This window comes from Sarcophilus harrisii, chromosome 3, assembly GCF_902635505.1.
Source record: "Sarcophilus harrisii chromosome 3, mSarHar1.11, whole genome shotgun sequence".
NCBI classification, from domain to species: domain Eukaryota; kingdom Metazoa; phylum Chordata; class Mammalia; order Dasyuromorphia; family Dasyuridae; genus Sarcophilus; species Sarcophilus harrisii.
In genome coordinates this window covers 568,895,031-568,914,996 of record NC_045428.1, presented here as the reverse complement: position 1 = coordinate 568,914,996, position 19,966 = coordinate 568,895,031, and the positions used below count along the sequence as shown (strand labels likewise).

Genomic DNA, 19,966 nt, shown 5'->3' with positions numbered 1-19,966 from the left:
CTGCGTGACTTTGGATGACTCACTTAACCCTGTTTATCTCAGTTTTCCCATCTGTAAAATGAGCTAAAGAAAGAAATGGCAAATCACTCCAGTATCTTTGTCAAGAAAACCTCAAATAGGATCATGAAAAGTCAATCATCACTGGGAAAAAAAAAACTGAACAAGAACAAATTAATAATATAACATTATTTACTATAATAATATATAATGATTTTTATAATATACAATAATAATACAGGCAAGGAAAGTAAGACCCAGAGAAGGAAATGAAAATGAGTAAGTAGGAGAACTGGGATTAAAATTGAAATCTTCCAACTCTGGACCTAGTGTCGATTCTTTCTGTGGTGTATTTGCCCCTAGCTTACTTCTCTCTACCACCCACCCTCCCTCTGTCTGTTGCTACAGGCTTAGAAAATATGAACTCATTTTAGCACAAGCCTGAGCCAAACATAATTAGTAAAGTAAATCTGTTGTTTAAAAAAATCGCATCGTGCCCCCAAAGCCAAATAGAAATTATTTTTTACTATTCACTATGTTGCATTATCCAAACATTACTCTCTTTGAATGGAAAATTAAGATGGGACATACATAAATATATGTATGTCCAACTAAATGCTAATTACTCAGCCTTGTAAGGCATTGCTTTTTCCCCTAGACTCACCTTTTCTCCCCTAAGAAGTACCCTGGGGTTTTAATAAGATAGATCAGCCTATTTCACCTATAATTCTAGACATAAATTGTTATTTGCTGAAGCAGATGGTTATTTCCGAAGCTGATTTTTTGCTTATGACAGTGAACAATGACATTCAATTCAGTTTAACATTTTACTAAGCTCCTACTGTGTACAAACACTATGAACTTAAAATTCTAGAGTTTATTACTAAAAGGCCGCTGGGGATGTGGACTGTCAGAAACTAGGAGGGAACTTAGAATCTAAAAGGTCAGAGCTAGGAAGGCTCTTAGAACACAGGATGTCAGAGCTGGGAGGGCTCTTAGAACACAGGATGTCAGAGCTGGAAGGGTCCTTAGAACACAGGATGTCAGAGCAGAGAGGACCCTTAGAACCCCAGGATGTCAGAGCTGGGAGAGCTCTTAAAAATCACCAACCATTTTATTTCTCAAATTAAGAAACCAGAAATCATCCTGTAATATGATTAGAATCTATAAAACACACATGATATTTCTAAGAAGAATGTTGGGGTTTTCCCATCAAATCAGAAAATATTACAAATAAGATAGTTTGGGGATTTTTCCCTCTGTTTTGTTTATATTTTCTTTTGTTTCTCCCAGGATAGAAATGAGGCTTCCACTGATCTACCTCTATCTCTCAGAAGCTTTGACCTGGGACAGCCATCCTTTCTTAGATTTCTTGGTTCTCCCCCCTTCCTTCCCCAGCTCCCAGGGGCTCTGATCAAGGCAGTTTTGAAACAAAATAAAAGGAGATCAAACTTCATAGAGTCATCCACAAGTTTATGAAACCCATTATCCCGGCATATAATATAGATTGAAGATATTAATTGGTTTCAGAAGGATTTAGATCAATTCCTATACAACATTTTTGTAACAATTTACTTCGGGAAGCTGAGGAGGAGAGTCCTTTTTTTTTTTTTTTTTTTGAAAGCTAACACCTTAAAATACCAACCATAAATTTCCCTCAAAATACTTATTGATGTCACTTGCTATCACAAAGGAAATCCTCCATTTGTTCACATCGATCTTTGATTGAATGTCCAGTATTTCTCCACTATTCAGAGCTTAGCATCATAGTAGGTGCTTAATAAGTTTCAATTCCAGTATTCTCCACTATCCAGAACATAGCATAGTGCCTGGTACTTAGAAGGTGCTAAATAAATGTTTATTGATTGATCCTCAATAACCTGATAATAATTCTAATATAGGGTTGTTTGGGGGGGGGAAGATAGCCATAGTACCAACCATACAATTCAAAACCAAGGCCTTTCCTTAGCCAAAAAGAAACAAAGGTTACAAGGTTCTAGAACAGAAAGCTTGGTATAGTGGAAAAAATATTAGGTTTGAAGCCACAGAACCTGGGTTCAAAACCTGACTCAGTTACTCAGGGGTCCTCAAACTTTTTAAATAGGGGGCCAGTTCACTGTCCCTCAGACTGTTGGAGGGCCAGACTATAGTAAAAACAAAACTTTGTTTTGTGGGCCTTTAAATAAAGAAACTTCAGAGCCCTGGGTGAGGGGGATAAATGTCCTCAGCTGCTGCATCTGGCCCATGGGTCGTAGTTTGAGGACCCCTGCATTAGCTATGTGACTTGGATAAAATGTTTAACTCCTCAGGGCCTTGGTTTCCTCATCTGTAAAATGAAAGAGTTAGATAAAATGACCCCCAAGATCTCTTTGAAGTCTAAATCTCTGTTCCTTTTAAGCTCTGTTTGTATCTGATGAGCACTGGTATATAATTGTAAAGCCAGTCTTGGTTTTGTGATATTCCCAGTATGATAGAGGACAGTGCTTGGGAGTGATCAGTCAGGTGAGATTCTAAAAAGGAGGGGTTCTTAACCTTTTTTGTGTGTCCTGGACCCCCTTGGGCAGTGTCTGGTGAAGCCTCTAGACACCTTCTCAGAATAATGTGTTATAATGTCTAAAATAAAATACACAGGATGACGAAGGAAACAAAATATATTTAAGTATAGTTTTTATGTATACATATAGGCAGGCATGTATATATTACATATACATGTATATATAAAGAGAGGAGAGAGAAAGAGACAGGGGGAAGGGAAAGACAGAAAGAGGAGAGAAAAGGAAAGAAAGAGAGAAAGAGGAGAGAGGAGGAGAGAGACAGAGAAAGAGAGAGTGACTTGATCAAGGTCATGTGTCATGTTTGTTCCCCTACAATTTGGGTTCCATAGCTAGGTCTTGTACTGTTTAAGAGCCCCATACAGAGAGTACATCAAAGAAGTAAGATGATGTATCCTACAGTTTTGGACCAGAATCACGTGTCTGTTCTTTTATAACATGTTCCTGCCCTGTTCTTCAGAGAATCTCAGAATATATCTAGTAGAGAACAATGTAACATGTCCTAGAACATCCCATAGAAACAAGACAGGAAAATAAATGTGGGAACTACAATCTATGCACTGAACAGACATGTCAGGGAAAAAGGCCTGTGGTTAGACAAATCCCCCATACCTCTGTGCAGAAAACTGCAGGGAACCCACATGGAAACCCAGTTGGGAAGCTGCATTTGCCACACAGGACAGAGCTATAACTATGGTGGGACAATTGGGACTCTGTCTCTGGAAGTCAAAATTTAGAAGATGCTGGTAGCACTTATTCTTCTTTAGAAGATGGAAAAAGCCAATGTTCAGTATTTAATTTCTTGTTATAATTGGGCCACCTAGGTGGCACAGTGGATAGATGCCAGGTCTGGACTTGGAGCACCTGAATTCAAATCTAACTTCACACACTTATTAGCTGTATGACCCCAGGCAAGTCATTTAATCCTATTTGCCTCAGTTACCTCATTTGTATGTTGAGCTGAAAAAGCAAATGGCAAGCTACCTCAGGATCTTTGCCAAGAAAATTAATGGGGTCATGAAAAATCAGAAACGACTGAACAAAAAATGGAATTATTAGGAAGCTCTCCAATGTCTTGCATTCTGTGTTCTAAGGTCTCTCCCAATCCTGATATTTTCTCCCTCTGAGTATAAATTCCCACCTATTCCCAACCTTAGTAGCAGACTAACTTTGCTATGTCCTAATGCCTCCCACTCCCACTCCTCTACTCAAGATGCTTTTTTTTAAAGTTGATTTGTATGCACATCTCCATATTCTGGGAATCCTGCCCTGGGCATGAAAAGTGCTAGTTATAACTCTGGCAGCAGCTGATCTCCTTTACCTGAACAATTTTATTTCTCTCAGTTTTGTTCCCAGATCACCATCCTGCATCTGTGGCCCCCTACCACACTGGTTTAGAACAGACTTGCATCCCTGACAAAACTACTTCCACAAAGACCTTTTTATATTCTTTTTGGGGGAATTTCAGTCCAGATCCATCTGCCTGTGAAGAGATACCATAAGAAAACACATTATAAAATGAAATTGTCTTGGCATAAAGATTTCATTAGCCTCCTGAAGCAGGGGCAATATGTGGATGATGGAACCAGCTGGACATGGGGAGGAGGGGAAGGAAGGAGAGCACATATTTCAGCTGAACCAGGAATTTAAGTTACTTGTGAAGGCAATGATCAGATAGTGAAGTCAATTAGCAAGCAATCTGTAGGAGCATCCTGGTTTTGACACTTTTATTATCTGCTTCTTAGGACCACATTTATAACGCAATATGGGAATATTTTCCAAGCATGTCAGAAAGGCAGAAAGCACTTAATAAACACTTGTTGATTGATTGACTTAGAGTTTGAGCTCTAAAATCAAAATATTTTCCTAGAATGTTGAAAAGGAAGGAAGGAAGGGAGAAAAGAAGGAAGGAAGGAAGGAAGGAAGGAAGGAAGGAAGGAAGGAAGGAAGGAAAGAAGGGAGGAAGGACTTAAATATTTGTAGACTTTTTAACTGATGGGGATAAGGAGTCAGCATTGGAATCAGAAAATAGATTCCATCCTCTTCTTCCACACACACTGCCTATATGTCCCTGGGCAAATTTCTGAACCTCCAAGTACTCTAGGTCAAAAGTGTCCAAAACAAGGCCTTTCCCCTTGGTGCTCATCACTTCTGTACTCTGGAGTGAAACCTGAACCAGATTAAAATGTCTTTGGGAAATAATTATCAAAATACATAAAATACCATAGAGTGTAGATAATGTTAACATCTGATTTTCTAAGTGAATATGAGGTCCACAAGGATCCTTATGTTCTGGCTATCATTTCTATATGAGTTTGGTACCACCCCTCTTGGAAATACTCTCCAAGATATTGTTTACAGAGAAGGTGCCATTAGTAGGGAAAGTTTCCTGACTGAGAGTCCCTACCCCAAAGAAATCATAGGTTTGGACCCCCTGTCCTCCCAAAATAGCTCTGAAAATGGGTACACAGTCTGGTAAATGCGATATAATTTTTGGGAATCTCTGATCTTTAGCAGAATGGGAAATTTAATGCTCCTCGAGAAGAAGCTATGAGCTGGAGTGAAGTACAAATTGGTTATGTAAATGAGAGATTCGCCTCACATGCCCCATAATCCTCCTTAATCTTACCTCCTTCCCGCACTGTGTTGTCTCCCCCATTAAATGACATCTCCTTAAGAAGTGTAGGGGGGAGGGTTGAGGGGTTTGGGGGAGGGGATTGGCCTTCCTTTGTATCTCCAGTACTTAGCACAGTGCCTGGCACACTTAGGCTCTTAAATATTAGTTGACATGGCCCTTGACGCCAGGAGTCAGGAGGGAGTTGTTAATGAGGAGAAAAGCTAGCAGATTTAGGAGAGGTGTCTCATCCTTGAAAGCAGTGAGAGGCCTTGAGCTATTTCTCAGCCTTGTAAAGGCCCCCCTCCCCTCAACTTGTACTTGGCTAGAATTCGAAGCCAGTATTCTGAAATTCTGGATAATTAGCAGTACCTTCATTTTGGTCAAAGCCAAGTCTTTCAGCCGGACTTTCAGGCTTTCTACATTTCCATCCAATTCAGATGGATGACACAATGGTTTGAGCGCTGGGTCGGAAACCCAGTGCCTGAGTTCAAATCCAGCCTCAGATACTAACTCTGTGACACTGGGCAAATCACATAACTTCTGCCTTCCTCAGTTTTCCTGATTACTAGCTGTATGACCATAAACAAATCACATACCCTTTATCTACCTCAGTTTCCTCAGCTGCTAAGTGGGGATAATATTCCTCCTGTGCTTATTGTGAAGATAAAATAATATTTGGTAAGGGACTTTGCAAACCTTAGAGCACTGGTATTGTTATTTCTTTTTTTATTATAGCTTTTTATTGACAAAACATATGCATGGGTAATTTTTCAACATTGACCCATGCAAAAACTTCTGTTTCAAGTTTTCCCCTCCTTCCCTCCACCCCCTCCCCTAGATGGCAGGCAGTCTTATACATGTTAAATATATGTTAAATACAATATATGTATACATAGTTATACAGTTATCTTGTTGCACACGAAAAATCAGATTTAGAAAGAAAGTAAAAATAACCTGGGAAGAAAAACAAAAATGCAAGCAAACAGTAACAGAAAGAGTGGAAATGTTACGTTGTAATCCACACTCATTTCCCAGTGTTCTTTTGATGAGTGTAGCTGGTTCTGTTCATTACTGATCAATTGGAACTGATTTGGATCCTCTCATTGCCGAAGAGATCCAAGTCTATCAGATTTGATCCTCATGTTGTATTGTTGTTGAAGTGTATAATGATCTCCTGGTTTTGCTCATTTCACTTTAGCTATTGTTACTTCTACAAGGATTTATTAAGTACCTACTCTATTAATAAATTAATGAAAAACCATTTATGAAGCTCTTACTGTATACCAAGCCCTGACAAAACCAATTCAAAGGCAAGACAATGCTTGCCCTCAGGGAGCTTGTACTCATTGGGCTACTACCAGATTTCAGACAAGAAAGAATTATTGCTGAAATACATTTTGATGATTAGAGAAATTATTAGTAGACCGTTTCCATCTTTTGCATGGAATCAGGGAGGAGGTGGCTGAATGCACCTACCATGAAAAAAAAATTATCCAGTGACAAAAATCACTTTCCATTTTTTTAAAGTGAGATTTCAGCTTTTGACTTAAAGTATGCTAATAGATATGGCCCAGTCCCCTTTCCCAGTGATGGAGAGCTCTGCCAGGACAGAACTCTGTTCCCCCCGGTGGGAGGTATATATGACCTGGAAAACATAAAAACTTTCAGATGCCAGGAATCCTCAGCCCAGGCCTGCCTCTGTTATGGAGGTCAAGCCCAGGAGAACATAAGGGCAAAATCTTGGTCCTCTCTGGGCCTGTGGGGAGGCAAGAGACATGCTATATGCATAAAACAGTTCACAAGCAAAGATCTAAATGCCCTGCTTGCTATAAAGCTCTCAGATCATCACTGAATGGCAAAAGTTAGACCTATAGAACAGTTACCTGGGACTTGGGAGATCAAGTTAAGGGGACAGTCTCCTCTGATCGAATAACAGCAGACTTGGAATTTGGAGTCCATAGAAAAGATCTGAAATTAGAGGAATCATAATTCTTCTGTGGATGACCTGAGCAGTTCATTTCTCCTCCCCAAAACTGTAAAATGAAAGGATTAGGCTAAAAGACTTCTAAGGTCCCTGCCAAGCTTCAGTCTATGATCCAATGATCTCTAATCTTAGCCCACGCTTAGAGCAGATCTATAAAAAGAACTGGATTTTGGACTCAAAGGACCTGTTCCTTCTTAGTTCTGTGTGACCTTAGGTAAGTCACTCCTTGCTGGGCCTCAGTTTCCTTGTCTGTAAAATTAGAGAAGAGCTCTGGACTAGATCCTAGATCTCTAAACTCCCTTTTAAGAATAAGAGAGGGCAGCTAGATGGTGCAGTGGAGAGAGCACCAGCCCTGAAGTCAGGAGGACCCGAGTTCAAATTTGGCCTCAGACTCTTATACTTTCTAACTGTGTGACCCTGGGCAGGTCACTTAACCCCAATTGCCTCAGCAAAGAAAAAAAAGAACAGAACTTTCAAACCTAAGTTGACCTTAGGGAGATGGGGAGCAGGGAGAAACCTCCCATTCCTAGGTGCTTTTTTTTGGAGGTGTAGAGAGAAGGAAGCTTTTTCAAGATCATTCAGTCAATGTTTTCTCCCTCTTTTCCCTCTAATATGAGCTCAGAGCCTTCCCAATTCAATTTTCCATTTCAAGATTGATTGACAAGTTCTTTGCTTGCCTACTGACCCCATTTGCATCATTCGGGGTTTTCCATGTAAACCCCTTATCATGGCAAAAGGAATATAACAGCCTCACTATTTGGAGGAGTTAACTCCAGAGGATATAGGAACAGTCAACCCTGAACTGGGTTTTAAGATTCAGTTCTATGTTTTATTACCCCACCCCACCAACGAAATCTGTTATTCTGAGTTCCTTCTTCCCATGATCCTAAGTGACAGAAAATTTGCTAATGTGTATCAGCTGGTGTTTCCATACAGGGAATTCCCTATACTGAGCAAATCACAATTTTTAAGAATTTTTTTATTTAGTTTCCTTATCTCACAAAGGATGTAAGTAAAGAGACCTGCCCCTGTTACTGGGTATAGCAGGTTTGCCCTGCTCTGTTTTTGAAACCCTGGTGGCCTCCCACCCATGGGGGCTGACCAAACTGTCAGACTTAGTGCTAACACTTAAATCCAATCGGCTTTAATCCACTGTAGTTCAGAATTTTCTGAGATCTGTCGTTGTCAACATCCTCAGAACTAAGAGTTCCAAGTGTGTACCACCTCACCTGGATGGCCCCAAATTTAAAGCAAAAGAAATGTCAACTATTGTTCTTATTCTTATTAGTAAGAGACAGAGGTGATGTGGAGATGGTCTTCCAAGGAGAAAGACCCAGGGTTCAATTCTCACCTTAGCACATATTGGTTGTGTGACCCTAGACAAGTGGTTGTTGGTACCCAGAAAGCCCTCTACAGAAGGCACTCATATGCTTTATTAGAAGGAATTTCCTCACCTGGGAGTTCCCTGTGCCGATGAAATAACGGATGGGGCTTCAAAGTCAAAGAATAATGCTAGTGAATGAAAGATTATGAGGGGCACCTAGGTGACACAATAGGTAAAACATGGCCCTGGAATGAGGAGGGATGTGACTTCAAATCCCTCAGACTCTTGATACGTACTAGGTGATAACTCTGGGGGTTGTCTAGGAAAGAAAGAAAAGAAAGAGAGAGTCAGAGAGTTAGAGAGTTAGACAGAGAGTGATAGACAGAGAGAGAGACAGAGAGAGAGAGAGAGAGAGAGAGAGAGAGAGAGAGAGAGAGAGAGAGAGAGAGAGAGAGAGAGAGAGAGAGAGAAAGAGAGAGAGAAAGAGAGAAAGAGAGGAAGGAAGGAAGGAAGGAAGGAAGAAAGGAAGGAAGGAAGGAAGGAAGGAAGGAAGGAAGGAAGGAAGAGAGGGAGGAAGGAAGGAAGGAAGGAAGGGAGAGAGGGAGGAAGAAAGGAAGGAAGGAAGAAAAGAAGGGAGGGAGGGAGGAAGAAAGAAAGACATTAAATATTAATAAGTTCATAGGAAGAAGAGGGCATCTCCTGATGTAGTAGGTTAGGGATGAAAGGGGGGAAGGCTTTTGGACCTTAGCTCCTAACTCCTAATTACCAGATTTCAGCTGCCAGGGAAGGGGGAGGCCAAAAAGGGAAGAATGTTCTACTTCAGTCTGATTAAATATTAACAAAAGAAGCAGATCTGGGATGGGGATGAGCAGCCCTGGCTTTGGTCTAGCCCAGCACTCAGCCTGGCAGATACCTCCATACCCCCAGTACCCACAAGGAGACTGAGCACAGGCCTGCGTCAACTCCGATTTAGGTGGCTCTCCATCCCGCCAAGTCTGGTTGTAAATATGAGTTATGCTTCCTTTCAGGGTGGATAACGAGCCGAAATAAAAAAGTCAGGAATTGATGGGATTCTGGGGCATAAAAACGGTAGCTATAATGCTTGCATTTCCAAAAGTGCCTTTAATTAATCGTTTAGAGCCCAGGCAAGGCAGGAGAGGCCACCCACCCCTTCTGGAGCCTCCTTCTCCTGGCTTTAAATCTTGGAGTGGAGAGGATGAATTGCTCCCTGCCTATCCAAAATGGTCAGAGTTTAGGAGTTGGAAAAAGCCTTAAAGGGGCCCTTTCAACGAGGAACTAGACTTGCATGAGCTAGAGACAAGGGAACCAGGAGGAGACAGTGGCTTTCTGATGGCATGAAATTAATTTTGTTATCTTGGGGGAGCATCCTTCTCCATAGAGCTGCTCAGAGAATCCTATTCTGGGGGGACATTCCAACTTAGGATACAGGTAACACTTACAAGCCTACTGAGGGAGGGCCCTGTTCCCCTGGGAACTGGGAAATCCAAGCTCTAGAACTGGCTCTGCCACTGACTCACTGTTGGTACACCCCTCTCCTCAATTTCTAACGTACATATTCATGAAATGATGGGATAAGACTAAATGATCCCAAAAACCCCAGGCAATTCTAAATATCCCAGTTCTGACATCCTGGATTCTAAGGGCCCTCCCAGCTCTGACCTCCTGGATTCTAAGGACCCTCCCAGTTCTGGCATCCTGGGTTCTAAGGTTCCTCTCAGCTCTTACATCCAATGTTGTAAGGACCCTCCCAGCTCTGATGTTTCTTCTAATGTTGTGATCCTTTCTATCTAGCTCTAAATTTATGACCCTGGCTGCAAATTACTCATGCTCTGATTCTTTCTTACTAATAGTCTAAACTCCAACATTATGTGATCTCAGGTCTCAATCAGTTGACATTTCTTGTATGATTCCCTTGAGTTCTGCTCTTTTGTTCCTGTGATTCTCAAAGGTTTCCAGAGACCTGATCTCCTTTTCCAACCCTTGGTGCATCAGTGTATCCCAGCTACTAAAAAGGCCGTGTTTTTTCTTTGAACCAAATTATGTGGTTTTCTTTAATTAACATGGTTCAAGCTGAAGTCTGACCAACACTTGCATGAGATCAGTAATGACCCACTGTACAATTCCTCTCCTCCACCTAACCTGCCACAAGTCCATTCCCTGAATAATCCCCTGCTAGCCAGGCATATTCTTATGCAAATACATTCAAACATAGTTATGTAATGTGTTCCCAAGTTTATACCTGCACTGGATATTCCAAGCAGGAAAAGGAAATGGATCCTATTTGGATCAGAGAAGTCCCTGTGGCTCATATGAATCTAATCATGTCCCATGGCAGAGACCTCACCTACCTCGTACTAAGCTTCCAAACAAATTCCATTTAGAATTCAAACAAAGGACACAGAAACACATCTCAGCGGTCCTTTAAGGTCATGCCATTGGTGCTCCTGACATTTAAACATCCTTCCCTCTAATGGACCAGCACCCAGGCTTGAGATACATCTGACCTCTCTTCAAAACCAATTTTCTATGACATTTCTTTCAATCTTTCTCTTTTTGTGTACTCTCTGGGGCTTTCCGTCTCTTAGCTCTCATTTATTTTTTATTTATTTTCTTTTTTTTTTTGAAATTGTTTTTTTTTTCTTTTATCATCTCAGTTATTCTCTCCCTACTTTTCTCTTTTTTACCTTTCTTTCCATTCCTACCTTTCTGTCTCTCATTTCCTTTATCTTTCTTTTCCCTATCTTATCTTACTTACCCTGTCTTGTTTTGTCTCTTCCTCTCTTGTTTTCTATTCATTAGTTTTTCTGTCATTTCTCTTATTCTTTATTTAAAAAGAGAGAAATAGATAGATATACACGTGTAGCTCTTTCTATCACTTTCTTTCGATTTCTTGTTCTACTCTCTGATTTAGAGGGAGTTAAGTGGTGCAAGAGAAGAGGCCTGAAGTCCAGAAAATCTGAGTTTAAATCCAGCCTCAGACATTTCCTTACGTGAGTTATCCTGAGCAATCACTTAGCCTCAGTCTCCTCACTTGTAAAATGGGAGCAATAATAGCACCTACCTCCCAGGATTGTTGTCAGGATAATATTTATAACGCACTTTGCAAACTTTGGAGTATTCTCTTTCTATCTTCCAATCTTTCAACAAGCATGTAGGTGGCTATCATGTACCATTCCTTGTGATGGGCAATGGAGACACAAAGGCAAAATAAATTAGTCTTTGCCCTCAAGGAGTTTATATTTTAATAGCAGAGATAGAATATATGTATACATATACATACACAAACATATATGTAGATATACATATGTATAGAGCTAAATGTATATATGTAGCTGTCTTTATTCATGCACCATCTATCTAGGTATCTATCTGTATCCATCTATCTCCAGTTCTCTATGTAAAATCTTTCTTTTCTTCTTCCTTCCTTCTTTCCTTCCTTCCTTCCTTCCTTCATTCCTTCTTTCCTTTTTCTTTCTTCCTATATATTTTCATTCACTCATCCATCCATCTATCTATTCATCCGTCCATCCATCTATTCATCCCTCTATCCATTCATCTATCTGTCAATCTATATATCTATCACATATTTATTCATATCTATCCATATCTATCTATGCATCTTTCTATTCATTTATCTGTCTATCTGTCTAACTGCCTCCATCCTCTGAAGACCCCCACATCAACCTATCTATCCAACCATCCATCTATCTCTATCTTATCTATTTTTATACTCATCCATCTGTCTTATGCATCTATCTATTCATCCATCTATCTATCTATCTCCATCCTCTGGACACTCCCCACTTTATTATTCTTTTTCTGACTGTGATAACACACAGAACTGAAAACAAGACTTTGGGTGTGGTCCAAGCAGGGTGAAGAACAGTAGAACTACAATCTCCCTCTTTCAGGACTTTATACCTTTCAATATCTTTTTGGCTACCAAATTCTACTGTTAACTCAACCAACAAATATTTATTCTGTCCTCCTATGAGTCAAACACCAGACTCATATTAAATTTGCAGTCCAGTGAAACCCACAGATCTTTTTCAGTCAAATTGCTATTTAATCAGACCTCCCCCCTCTTGTATTTGTGAAATCAGTTTTCAGACCCAAGTATAAGACTTTACACTTATTACATTTCATCTTATTAGTTCCAGTCTGATATAGTAGCCTATCAAGATCTTTGGGGATTCTAATTTTGACATTCAATGTGTTATCTCTCCCTCCCAGTTTTGTATCATCTGCACATTTGATGAGCTTGTCTTCTTTGTCTTTATACAAGTCATTAATAAAAATGTTAAATTGCACTAGGCCAGGTACAGATCCCTAGGACATGCTTCCAGTGGCCTAGCTGATATGGAACCATAAGAGTATTTTGTGGCCTGGATATTCAGCCATTTCTGTACCGCTGTAATTGTCCCATTCTCTAGCCCTTACCATCTTCTCCACAAGAATAATGTAAAACAGGGCAGCTGGTTGGTGTAGGAGATAGAACATCAGCCCTGAAGTCAGGAGAATCTGAGTTCAAATCTGGCCTCAGACACTTAACACTTCCTAGCTGTGTGACCCTAGGCAAGTCACTTACTCCCAATAGCCTCAGGGGAAAAATGTAAAATTTAAAAAAAAAATTAAGGAAATATCTGGCTAAAATTGGTGGTGACCTCTGACATACCAGCTCAGTAAACTCCCTACCAAAAACAAACAAACAAACAAGAAAATGAGGTTAGTCTAATATGATCTGTTCTTAAGGAAGACATGGGAGCTTTCATAGCAAATACATTCCTATAAAATTGATGTCCCTTAGAATAATGGGGTATGACTCTTTCTAGTTTTCTTGGAGGACATGTACTCCATAATTAAATAATTCATAGAATTTAAGATCTGGATGGCAGCTTAGAGATCATATAAGTCAAATGTTCTTCACCCAGGGTCTGTGATTTTTTTAAATTGATAATTATTTTAAAATAAGTAGTTTCCTTTCTATTTCCTATGTGTCTCATTTTATACCTTAAAAATACATCTTTCTGAAGAGTCCATCAGTTTCACCAGACTGCCAAAAGAATTTATGTCACAAAAAATGTTAAGAAATCCTGGTCTAATCCAATCCCCTTATTTTAAAATTAATTGTATTAGTATCTTTTGTTTTCATATCACATATTTCCAACCGTATCCATCTTACTCTCTCTCCTCCTCCCAGAGAGCCATCCCTTAAATAAAAAGGAGGGGGAGGGAGTTGAGCCAATCCTACAGACTGAAAAAATCTATGTAGTGTTCTCTACCCAGGATCTCCTGACTTTGCAGAGAAGTGAGGAACATGGTCCTTCTCACAGCTCTCCTTTGGGGACATTTTAAAGCACTGGTTTAATTATGTTCTATCACCACTACCCGTCATTTTACATATAAAGAAATTGGGATGCAGAGAAGTCAATTGACTACCCCAGTGAGTTAAGGGCAAAGCTGGTAATAGTACCCCTATCTCCTGACTTACTGAGCCGGGATGGATCTGTGAGATCCAGGGGGGAGATCTTTGCTAGATCTAATTCCTTTGAACTAAGGCCCTTTCCTGCTCTCAAATCCAGGTCTCATCAGCCCCAGGGTCTAGAAATGGGCTTCCTCAGCAGGTGATTCTGATTGGACCATCACCTACCCAAGGAGGCACAGTTGGCTGTCCTGCAAGGACAGAGTGGGTGTCATGGCAACGCCCCTGCAACCTGGCCTGAGCTTCTCAAAAAATCCAGCCTGCAGCTCTTCCTCTGCAGTAGGTACAGAGAAAAACCAAAGTCAGGCCGCAGAAGGGATGTCAGCTTACAGAGAAAGGGCTGGGATCGTCCCAGAAAGCCCAGCTAAGCACGGTCCTCAATGCCCCTTCCCTGTCCCCGCATCCCCCCTACCCCTCCCCACTCCCAGGAATCCCTTCTGCTCCCTGCTCCTAGCTCACTGCTTTCCTAAACCAATTAGCATTTTCATACACACATACACACACACACACACACACACACACACACACAGATGTAATCTATCTGACATTTTCTTTTTCCTATTTCTTAGGTCTCTCCCTAATAATCTGTGCTCTAAAGAGCTTGCCAGCTCTAACAGTCTATGATAGAACATTCTCTCCGGGTCTAATGTTCCATGGACTAAGGTTTCTCTCTGAGCTCTGACACTCTAGTATCCCATGTTTTCAGTTCTGATAATCTGCTCTTATCACATTCTATGTTCTAAGATCCCTCTTATGTTCTAACACCCCATGTTTTCTCTCCATGTTCTAAGGTCCTTCCCGGATATTGCCCCTTCATCTCTGACATTCTCAATCCTTTGATTATGTAACAACAGCCTCAGATCTGGAAGGGGTCCCAGACACACCACTGGGGATGTCAGAGATGCTGTTTTCTGGAGATGCAGTCCACTGTGAAATCCCCCACACCCTCTTACCCAGCTCCTTGGCAGATACAAGCTTTCAGTCTCCCAGCTTCCAAGATCAGCATCTCCCTGGCGCTTGTGTCTTTCAGACTCTGACAGCTTGTCCAGCCCAACCCGACTCAGCCTATCAGAAGGAGAGGAGCAGATGGACCGACTGCAGCAGGTGGAGCTGGTTCGAACTACTCCCATGTCGCATTGGAAAGCGGGGACCGTGCAGACCTGGCTGGAGGTGGTCATGGCAATGCCTATGTATGTCAAGGCTTGTGCAGAGAACGTGAAGAGTGGGAAGGTAGGAAGAGCCAGATTCCTCCAGCTCAGCCACTTCTTGGCCATGGACTTGACTCCCCTTCTCAGAGCCTCAGTTTCCCCATGTGTAAATAAAATGAGGGAAGCTGTGCTAAAAAGCCCTTCCTGCTCTCCAAAGTGACTTTTTAAATAGGTGCTGCTATATAGGGATCAATTCTCCTCCCTTAAAATCTTTTGTTCCTTAAAAAGCCTAGATGGTCTCATGAGAAGAATGTACACAAGCTTGAGACATCTGGCTTCCAGGCCCGGTTCTCCCCCTGACTCATTGTGTAACTTGGAACCAGGCTCTGTCTTTCTAACCTAGAAAATGGAGATTAACGGCCTCTCCCATACCCAGTCTGGATGAAGTGACAAACTATATCAGAAGGAGAACTGCTTTAAGCTTCTTAGTACTTACCCTACAATTTACCAGCTGTGTGACTCCAAGTATATCTCTTTCTGTGCCCTGATTGTCTCATCTGTAAAATTAAAAATAAAGATCCTTTTTTGGGCACCAATCCTGTAATTTCATTGGACCCTCAGATGAGGAAGCTCCATCCACCAGTGCAGGTTGGCCCCTCCTTGGCATCTATTGGGCTATGCAATTGTCTTCCAATGACTGGTGAGGAAGGATCTGTAGTAGTAGTAATGTAATTATTATTCTCATTAATGATGATAATAATGGCACTTAGAAGATTTTGACGATTCTTTACAAATATTATCTTGTTGATCTTCACAAAAATCCAATAAAGAAGGGACCTGAGCTTCCAATATCTCACATTAATAATAACAACATTGTTGTTCAGTTATACTATCATATCCAATTCTTTGTGACTCCATATGGGGACTCCTTTTCCAGCTCATTTTACAAATATAAAACTGCTGTTCAGTAAATTTTTAGTCATGTCTGACTCTTCATGACCCTATTTGGAATTTTCTTGACAAAGCTCTAAAATGGTTTGCTATTTCTTTCTCCCACTCATTTTAACAACTGAGGAAACTGAGGCAAACAGGTTGAAGTAACTTGGCCAGGGTCACACAGCTCGTAAGTCTGAGGCCAGATTTGAACTCATCTTCCTGATTCCAAGCCCACCACTCTGTCCACTGAGCCACTTAAACTGCCAGTAACAGTAAACACTTATAAGTACTTTCAGCTTTGCAAAGTACTTTTCATATATTATTTTATCCGATTCAATCCTCAAAACCATCCTGTGAAGTAAGCACTATTATTATTTCCATTTTGCAGATAAAGAAACTGAATCATTAAAGAGATTAAGAGACTGGCCCACAATTCAATAGCTAGTTAAGTATCTGAGGCAAGATTCTAATCCTAATTCCAAATTTAGTCCCTATATGACATCACCTACCTTCAAGAACTACTCATTATTATATGAGGCATCATAATTATGTGTAATATAATAAAATATTATGTTATACAATGTTTTTTCATCATCTAGCACATCATATTATTATATTATTTTAATAAAGTATTTTATATTAACCTATTACATCTAAGTTATAAGCTACTCTCAGGGTTGTGGCAAAAATATAATTAAATTATAGCGTGACTAGACTTTGCAAAGTAGAAAAGGATTGGCCTGTTGGAAGGACTTAAGTTGTGGGAGACCATAATGCTAATGTTCCCTGAGACTGATGCTTCTCTGTAGCTTGAGAGGGTTCCCCAAAGTCCTGCTGGGACCTGAGCTCCCGATGTCTCCTGGGCACAGGTGCTGCTGAGTCTGAGTGATGAAGACCTGGAGACCGGTCTTGGCGTGTGCAGCTCCTTGCATCGCCGAAAGCTTCGCTTGGCAATTGAGGATTACAGGGATGCAGAGACTGGCAAATGGTAAGTTTCTCTCACCCCTTCACTCCCAGCAGGTTCACCACCCTTTGAACCCCTTCTCCACTCTTGATCTTAAGTTGTTGTTTTTTTTTTTTATCAAAGTCAAGAGCACAATTATTCCTTTTACATCTCGACTCTTTCCTATACAGGTTTTGATATATTGCCAAGTGGGCCTAAGAAATTAAATGGGAATTTGGGAGGGAGTTTTGTGGAAGCCACAAATGATACATGAAAGCCAACAGAAAAAGTTTAGAAACTAGGAAATGCATAAAATGTGTGTAGAGTGTTGTATTATCACCATATTTTGTCTTATAATATTATAATTATTTGTCTTCTCTGATACAAATGGAAGACCAAAAATCTTTATACAGATTTTCCAGATTGGGGGGAGGGAGTACCACGCCTCTAACCCTCATGATGTGGAAAGGATAACTGTGGTCCTTTGGGGGGAGGGATAGCATCAGAGAGTGGAAAGACTTCTAGAATTGGATTCAGATGATTTGAGTTCTTTTCATATAAGGTTAGGTAGGGTTCTGGGTAGAACATAAGCTCCTGCTGCCAAAAATAATGTATTCAGCAAAACTATTAATAATATTGAGTGAACAAATGGACATTCAATGAACTCGCAGATTTTCAGGCCTTTGTCTCAACCAAAACTGAACTCAATAGAAAATTTAACATGTAAGAGCCAACATCAAAAATTCATTTTAAGGGCCTCAACAAGGACAAATTGTTTATATTTTTAACATGGAAATGTAAACCATATGTTTAAGATTGACATCAGTAATTGGATAGCTCAACAGAAAGAATGGGGCAAAGTTGAGTATGAACTGACTCTCAAAAGAAAAACTGTCTAGGAAAAGAAAAAAATAATAATTATGCTTTTTAATGAGGTGTAGAGGAGGAACAGATACAGAAGCACTAGGGGGGAGGAGGGATGGTAGTTCTGAAAACCTGCTCTCATTGAGAATGGATTAAATAGGAAATATTACACACACACAAACACACACACATGCACACATACACACATACACACATACACACAAACGAAGGGTATGGCACCCTCAAAAATCTATAAATAAATAAGGGAGAAGAGAATAAGATAAAGTGAGGTTTAGGAGAGCAAGTTGATTTATGGCAGTGGGACAAGGTGTGTAGATTAATGGAAATGGGATAAAGTGGAAAGGAAAAGGTAGCATAAGATAAGTTGAGACACAGAAGAACATTTAATTAATGGGAATGGGATGAACACTAGAAGCATCCTTGAACTCCTGAGGCATAACTTCCTATTGCCACATAATCTGGAAAATTTCGGTCAGCTTTGTCTGAACAATGGAACCTCCACCTTGTAAATCTCAGTTGGAATGGAATCAGTACCCAGTGCTTTGCCACATGCAAGTAGCCTAATGGATAAATAAGAAAGGGATAAAGAGAGAAGGAAAATGTGTATGTGGAAGGAGGGAGATAATGGAGAGATCCATGGGGGGGGGGGGAGATTAAGTAATAACAAGGCAAGTTAAGGAGTAGAATTAAGGTAGAAAAGTTAGCAGGAATAAGAAATAAGAGATATATGGAAACATTATAACAAGAATTAAGAGTAGAACTCATTAGAAAAGCAAAAAACAAATAGAGATAATAATCATTAATCTCAGACAGAGTCAGATTTAAAGATTTAATCAACAGGGAAATATGTATTATATTCAATCATATTAACATTGTTTTAGAAATATATCTACATGTGTGTAAATGCACATATATATGTTCATGTATGTATGTAGGTGCAGGTAGATATATGTGTGAGAATATATATGTTTCTGTGTGTATATATGTATGTATATGTATAATTATACTGATGTCTAACTGCAGCCTGCTTGGGGGAAGTAGGGGGAAGGATCAAAGGAGAAAAAAAGAATAAAATAAAAAGTGCACAGCAGAGAACACAAGGAAGCAAAGAAAAGATGTAATCTCTTCTATTATTATATATATGCCTTCTTGAAATGGAAATTTTTTGCTATATATTTGAATCCTCCCTAATATTCTGTGGGGTACATGACAATATTTTGTTTTATTTTGTTTTTTGTTTCCCTTTTCTGTCTTTTTCTATTTTGTTTTTTTCCCTTATTTTGTATTTAGTTTTAAATAAATAAACATTTTTTTAAAAGAATGTATGCTCCTTGAGAACAGGGGTTCTCTTGCTTTTGTATTTGTAGTATCACACTTAGCTCAGTGCTTATCACTTAAAAGACATTTAATAAAAATTTTTCATTCATTGATTTCTTCTGGGATTTCCAAAACCCTTCAAAAAATTTTTTCTTTTAAAAAATTTTGTTGATGCATTTTGTTGAAACCTTACCTCGGTGGTTCTCAAACTTTTGTTTTCAGTATCTTTATCCTATTAGAAATTATTGAGGAGCTCTCCAAAGCATTTTTTGTTTATCTGGATTATATTTATAGACATTTACCATATTGGAAATAAAAACTATTTTTCAATTTGTAGACCTTCTAAAAGGGTTTAAGAGATCCCCAGGATTCTCTAGACCATACTTTGAGAATCACTGCCTTACCTTTTAACTAACAAAAACAACTAAGCAAAACCAATCACGACTTGAGACTTCATTTGACAATGTATGCAACATTCTTCACCCATACTCCCCTCCATCTCCAAGAGAAGGAAGATACCTTTCTTATCTCTTTTACAAGGCCCAAGATGATTCATGACAAATATAGAGTTAGTTCAATAGTTTCATTTTAATATTCTCTTCATTTACACTATTTTAGTCATTGTCTATGTTGTTTGCACATTTCTACTTCAATATGCACCAATTCAGACAAGTCACTCCATATTTAAATTCCTCATATTCATCATTTCCTACAGCATAATAATAATAATACATTATTTTCATCATATAATACAACTTGC

The 19,966-nt window shown here is 39.7% G+C and overlaps 1 protein-coding gene across 3 annotated transcripts in view; it reads left to right on the top strand.

Moving 5' to 3' along the window:
- The window catches only part of KAZN (kazrin, periplakin interacting protein), a 579,480-nt gene that overhangs the window by 531,479 nt on the left and 28,035 nt on the right, over positions 1-19,966 (top strand). For all 3 annotated transcript variants that reach the window (XM_031962824.1, XM_031962825.1, XM_031962826.1), the window contains 2 exons: positions 15,008-15,207; positions 16,931-17,049. In XM_031962824.1, coding sequence (XP_031818684.1) covers positions 15,008-15,207; positions 16,931-17,049 — 319 coding nt within the window. The remainder of the gene's footprint in view (positions 1-15,007; positions 15,208-16,930; positions 17,050-19,966) is intronic.